Consider the following 6,745-nt stretch of genomic DNA (forward strand, 5'->3'; position numbering starts at 1 on the left):
TTGGGTGAATTACTAGGGATGTTCACCTCCTCATACAATTAATAATCCAATTATTTTTTCAAAAGAATCAGAGTTTACTTGTATTATTACTCGTTTGTCTCTAACTATAAATTCTGCCTTCGCTATTACATATAATCATGGTAGCACGAGTATATTATGAATTTACAACTCTTTTTATTGCATACAATGAAATTCGAAGATCCATCCTTTCTAATCGGGAACAATTTTAATTTTTCATATTTACACAAGTTTGGTTTTATTCCTTAATAATAATTTGCATAGACAAGGTTTATCACACAATCTGACACAGGTTAATAATCAAATAGTAGCACAAAATTCACAAACCTGACAACCTTTAATACGGTATGCTCTATAAAATCTTAAGCAATTGTAAGTCTTGTTTAAGATGGTCATAACTCATAAGTTACGACTTTTCACAATGCCCTTTTCATCTTAACACTATTTACATGGATTTTAAGCACGTCTTAATTTAATACCGTGTAAAACAAGAATTTGTGCTTAAGCAATTACTACACTTATGTTACTACCCCCACTTAAAGGCCTGCTTTCTGCACAGCAGCCGGAAACTCTATCGCAACATCCACCGGTCCTACCAACCTTTTCCGCTGATCTTTCCGACAGACCACAGCAATCAACTCTCTTTTGTTCTGGCTTTTCGACATTACTACTCTTGGCTTCGCAACATCCTTTACTTGATCGAGCCGCCTTACAACCTCCAGCATTCTCAGAAACCGCAATTTCTTTGTTCATTGATTTCTCACCCTTAACTTCACAACATCCTTTACTAGACTTAGCCGCTTTACAAGTTCCTACACTTTCAGAAACCCCAACTTCTTTGTTCACTGTTTTTCCTTGCTTAACTTCACAACATCCTTTACTTGATCGAGCCGCCTTACAACCTCCTGCATTCTCAGAAACCGCAATTTCTTTGTTCACTGATTTTTCACACTTAACTTCACAACATCCTTTACTTAACTTAGCCACTTTACAAGTTCCTGCATTCTCCGAAACCGCAACTTCTTTGTTCATTGATTTCTCACCCTTAACTTCACAACATCCTTTACTTGACTTAGCCGCTTTACAAGTTCCTGAGTTCTCAGAAACCGCAACTTCTTTGTTCACTGATTTCTCGCACTTAACTTCACAACATCCTTTACTTGATCGAGCCGTCTTACAAGCTCCTACACTGCCAGAAGCCACTGATTTTCCACATTTAACTTTAACTGCGTTTCTTGGTTCTGAAGTCTCTTTAAGAAGTAGCATACTATTAAAGATGACAAGCAAACACGTTCCGACATCAGTCAGGACAGCAGCCAAGAGCATAGAGTAACCAGCAATGGCTAATGCAAGGACAAAACCCTTTGTCGAAAATGATATGATTACATTCTCGATTATCTTCCTAGACGCTCGCTTGGATACTTGAATGGCTTCCGGAATTTTTTTAATGTCATTCGACATGAGGATGACATGGCCTGTTTCCATAGCCAGGGCAGAACCTGATATTCCCATTGAAATTCCTATATCAGCTGTGGCTAATGCCAGGGCATCGTTTATTCCGTCTCCTACCATCGCAACTACTCCATCTTTCTTCAACTCTTCGATGATTTTCGCTTTGTCTTCTGGCAATAGCCCAACATGAACTATGTCTATTGCTTGATTCAGCTGCAAATATTAAGTGCATTAAAAAAATGACCTGTAAAGTGTAAACAGATTATGCGAATAGACTTGACTTTGCCACTTTGCACGAAATACCCAAATTTTTGATCCGAAAAACTTTAAAGAGACCATAATTTGTGTTAACGAGCTCGGAAAGTGATGATTTTTTTTTCAAATCGATCATCTTTCCGAGAACTACAATTTGAAAAAAAAAATTGACGAGTTTGGATTTTGTGACCAAGAGATATGGTCACTCAAAGTTTGTTCGGTCGAAAAAACTTTGACGTACAAAAACTCCTAGCAACGGGATCCAAATGAAACAATTTTTTTTCCAAATTGTAGTTCTCGGAAAGATGATCGATTTGGAAAAAAATCGTCACTTTTTGAACTCATAAACACGAGTTATGACCTCTTTAAATTTTCCAGATCAAAAAATTGGGTATTTCGTGCAAAGTGGCAAATCTTAAGAGTACCGCGTGAATTATCCGTATAAATTAATATACCTGATTTTGGATTTGCTGAGCTGCAACATGATTATCTCCAGTTAGCATTACTGTTCTTACGCCAGTCCGGTTTAGTTCCTCAATTGCTTCCTTAGCACCAACCCGACACTCGTCAGAGAGACTAAAGGTTCCTACCAGTGTAGCTCCAATGTATATAAATCCACTTGATTTACCTTCCGGTGTATGTGAGACTAGATAGGACAGAAGTGAATGAACATCTGATATCAGTAAGAAATTTAGCAGAGTTTACGAGTTTTGAGTTACTCACCTTCCTTACATCCAGCTCGCAGGCCGATCCTGTAGTTACCAATGTAGATATCTTCACCCTCGATTTTCCCGTGTATCCCTTCTCCTGGATAGTTAGTGAATTCCTCCACTTTCTCTGGTAATGGTTTGATTGATTTCAAAAAAGCATAGTTGACAATTGAAGCTGCCATTGGATGACTCGATTTACTTTCGATGCTTGAAACCCTGAAAGTACTCAGAAGTCAGACCTGTCATGTTCTGAAATGAGAAAAACAGAATGCTACCTGAAATAGACCTGGAAAAACTGATCAATCCGACCTGGATTGCCCGTTTGTCAAGACTGTGTGTAATAAAAAGAAAAAGATCATATACTTTCGGCCAAGATGCTAACCAGCTGGGGCGATGAGCACTTGGCCACTGCATGTGGTGGTGCGGGAATGCATGGACCCGAGGGACTTAACCCCCTCGTCATCAAAAAAAAAAAAAAAAAAAAGATGCTAACCAGAATAATAGCTTCTCTGTGGTAAATGTTTCTTGTACAGACTGAAAACTAGTCACAATAAATTCTCCTCTTGTAATTGTCCCGGTTTTGTCAAAAGCAACGGTCTTAACTTTAGCAAGGAGTTCTAGATAATCCCCGCCTTTGAATAGAAGTCCGGTTGTTGCAGCTTTCGAAAGTGCACAGAACATTGTGACTGGTGTGGAGATGATTAGTGCACAAGGGCATGCGCTTACCAACACCACTAAGGCAAGGTGATACCAACGCGTTCTTTCACCAATGTTTAGAAGAATTGGAATTACAGCAACACCAGCTGATATCAGCACAACCACTGAAAATCATAAAAGCTATAATCAATTATTAAGGAGTTATTAAACTACAGAATTGATCTTTGGCGAAAATCTTATCCTGAAATGTAGTTGGGCTTACCAGGCAGTTAATGTATTATACAACCGGTTATTCAATGTAGTTGAGCTTTGTTATAAAGTTATCGATTTTTACTAACAAAATTATCGAGCTATGATACAAAGTTATTGAGCTTAACAGAATAATTATTAAGCTCAATAACTTGTAAAATAGCTCAACAACTTTGTGTAAGAGCTCAATAACTTTGAGGCGGTTGTACAATGCTACTATACAACTGGTTGTAGGATAGTATTTGTGCTTACCAGGGATATACCACTTTGCGCAATTGTCGATGAATGTCTGTATTCTAGCCTTCCTGCCTTGGGCTTCTTCCACAAGATCTACCATTCTAGCTACTAAGCAGTTTTCAGCTAACATAGTAGTTCTTACACTGACATATCCTGTTGAAATTTTAATCAGTTTTACTTTACTCTACTATTTACTGACGTCGAGTTTTACTCTTGTATAGAAATGAGTGCCAAACTAACCATTCAAATTGATGGTGCCAGCCCAAACAGTAGAGCTGATTTCTTTGGTAACAGGGAAAGATTCTCCGGTTAACGTCTTCTCATCAACTTCGCATTTTCCTTCCACAACAACTCCATCAATAGGAATTACTTCCCCTGCTTTAACTGCTACAATGGTTCCTAAACTCACATTCGCAACATCGACTTGTTCTCCAGTTTCAGCAAGTGTTGCTTTTAGAGGCGTCATGCTCGTCAGAGATGACATTACAGACATTGCCTAAGATATCATCAAAATTACATCTTAGAAAAGCATGAACAACCCAAACAAAAGAATATATTATTGTATATCATCATAATTGTATACCTTGTGACTAGCTCTTGACTCGAGCCACTGAGCTATATTGTACAGGAAAACAATGATGCCAGCATCTGTATAATCTTGCAAGCTTAATGTTCCTGCAACTGCAGCATGCCAAACGGATGAAGACCTCGTTTGGTTGATCCAAGAATTAAACTAACACCGGAAAATCCAATTCACGTGAATTATTTTCCTATAGACAAATTCACATGAATTCGGAAAATTCGTTTGGTTGCGGATGTTGGAGTTGAATTCCAAGAAATTACCAACTACCTAGGGGGATTTAGGTAATTCAATTCCCCCATTATGTAGGCATTCAAAACTCCAAGGAATTTTTTTTTTTTTTTTGGCAGCAACTCCAACAAATATTGAATGCCTACATTTTGCCAAAAAAATTGGCAACCAAACACTCTCTATTTTTTGTAATTCATGGGATTTTGCAATTCCCATGATTTACAAAGACAACCAAACGACACCTAAAAGTTCCTCTAAAATCGATGAGGAGCTCAGCCTGAAATATAAGACTAGTACCTGAAAGCAAGACAATAACATTGACATTGAGAGTTAAATTCCTGATAGATGCAATGCTTCTGCCAACAATGTTAGGAAGACCGATAACGACTGCCCCAATTGCCAACCATCCCATAGGATAATAAACATACTTGAAGAAAGACAGCATAAGCAAAACACCACAAGCTATATCCCATTTCCCTGGCCATTTATTCGTGTAGTTAGCCTCTCCTCGTGGCCGAATGTTTGCTTGTAGTCGCGCTTTATTCAATACTTCAACTGCCATTTCACCATCCATATATAATTTAAACAAAGATCAGTTAATGATAACATGATAAAACTTTTTGTCGTTTTCCTTAATATTAGAACGGGTCAAATATCATATCCTCGTCTTAAATGAGAATTTGTCAAAGAAGATGAAATTGTGAATGAATACCAATCTGAGAAGGAGGAGTGGCAAGAACATCATGAAGAACAATAAGGGTTTTGGTCGGGACGACGACGGAAATATCCTTAACACCATCAAGTGGTTTAAGTAATCTTTCAACAAGCGCAACTTCTGATGAACAACACAATCCCATCACTTCAAAGTAGCTCTTCTCTAACTTCACATCTTTTTCCTGTTTATTTGGCGGATTGTTATCAAGTTATTTGGAAATAATAGTCGGTATGCAATAATAAACCGCGAAAGTGGTAATTAGGCCCCTTAACTCTGATCAATTGTGAAATTAGGCTCCATAACTTTTATTTGGAGCAATCAAGCCCCTTAAGTTTCATCAAAAGTGAAATTCAACCCCATTTTTTAAATTTACACAAAAATTTTAATTAAAAACAATTTATATTGGTATTAAATAATTTATTAAATAACTAAAAATTACTAATTGCAACTTTACGAATTTTTACATAATTTATTAATCATTGAAGAACACTTTTACATACATATTTAGTAAATTATTTATAATTTATATAACATTCATACATATATAATAAATTGTCTATATATTATAAAATTCAAAATAAAATAATTCTCAATATTTAATATAAATATAAAAGTTCTAAAATTATAAAAAATATATTTTATATTTGATAAATTGTATTAAAAGTGATATTAATATAAGAATTTGGTGAAAATTATGAAAATGGGGTTGAATTTCACTTTTGGTGAAACGTAAAGGGTTTGATTGCTCCAAATAAAACTTATGGGGCCTAATTTCACAATTGAACAGAGTTAAGGGGCCTAATTACCACTTTCGCGAATAATAAACATTCTGACCGGGTTGAATAAGGCCGGATCAATTTGGGTCTCAGGTCAGATTTGGGTTCTCAATTCGGTTGTGTTGGCTTCGGGTCAGGCTATTCTAGTTGGGTCAATTTCGAGTCGATTTAACCAAGCCTAACTGCTTATGACTCTACTCAGGGGCGGCCCATGACCTAATAGAAAGAATTGATTTTAAGCCCACTTCATCTACGGACTACGCCAATTAAAGTCAAAGAACCAAAACCCAAAACTCTTAATCATGCACAGAAAATAATTGATAAATTTACCTAAACTAAAATAAAGTATGGTCCTTAACGTCTTTACTAATTAAGCTAATTAACATTTGTCATGTCGACTGTCGTTGATGATCAATAGTTAAAACAACAACAAAAAAGGAGATGAAGAACATACAGTGATTGGGTTGTTGACCTGTAATAATAATGGCTCCTGAATATCGGTTGACATGATGACGAAGACAATTATATGGATATTCAGATCAAAACCTGATGCTTTGTTATACAAGTAATGAAAAATGATGGGTATATGTAACTATGTATACCATTTCTATTTTATCATCTCACAGCTTGCATTGACTTTTTTTTTTTTTTTTTTTTAAAATTAGTCGGTTCAATTTCAACGCTTTATTGTAGTCCCTTGTGCAATTGTGCTGCTCACTAGTTGCGATAATTCATATTTTTAATATGGACTCCTACGTAAAATGATTGAGATGGTGTTAACCAGCTAGACCTAGACCTCATAAACGCGTTAATTGGGTCAGGTCAATTTAGGACCTTGTCATTTTGGGTATGTCTTGTCATTTTG

At 36.3% G+C, this 6,745-nt stretch overlaps 1 protein-coding gene across 2 annotated transcripts; it reads right to left on the reverse strand.

The window, feature by feature from the left end:
- Positions 1-428: 428 nt before the first annotated feature.
- LOC141586312 (putative inactive cadmium/zinc-transporting ATPase HMA3) lies at positions 429-6,470 on the reverse strand. Of its 2 annotated transcripts, XM_074407497.1 has the most exons (11): positions 6,335-6,469; positions 5,102-5,285; positions 4,687-4,944; positions 4,162-4,259; positions 3,819-4,074; positions 3,594-3,731; positions 2,929-3,256; positions 2,449-2,651; positions 2,181-2,371; positions 825-1,683; positions 429-734 (listed from the first exon to the last, which is right to left on the reverse strand). In XM_074407497.1, exons 1-11 carry the CDS (start codon positions 6,386-6,388, stop codon positions 520-522), a joined length of 2,784 nt encoding a protein of 927 aa, XP_074263598.1. In that variant the 5' UTR covers positions 6,389-6,469; the 3' UTR covers positions 429-519. The 2 variants fall into 2 exon arrangements, with proteins under 2 accessions (XP_074263598.1, XP_074263597.1); XM_074407496.1 differs by having other exon boundaries at positions 429-1,683; positions 6,335-6,470.
- Positions 6,471-6,745: the final 275 nt, after the last annotated feature.

Source organism: Silene latifolia, chromosome 6, assembly GCF_048544455.1.
Source record: "Silene latifolia isolate original U9 population chromosome 6, ASM4854445v1, whole genome shotgun sequence".
Classification (NCBI taxonomy): Eukaryota; Viridiplantae; Streptophyta; class Magnoliopsida; order Caryophyllales; family Caryophyllaceae; genus Silene; species Silene latifolia.

Excerpts from the sequence above, each read along its gene's own strand:
- LOC141586312 (XM_074407496.1), bottom strand. The coding sequence starts at position 6,388 with ATGTCAACCGATATTCAGGAGCCATTATTATTACAGGTCAACAACCCA. Across the intron at positions 5,286-6,334 it reads AGGTCAACAACCCAATCACT|GAAAAAGATGTGAAGTTAGA; the intron begins GTATGTTCTTCA and ends CCAAATAAACAG. Across the intron at positions 2,652-2,928 it reads ACAGAGAAGCTATTATTCTG|GGTTTCAAGCATCGAAAGTA; the intron begins GTTAGCATCTTT and ends GAGTACTTTCAG.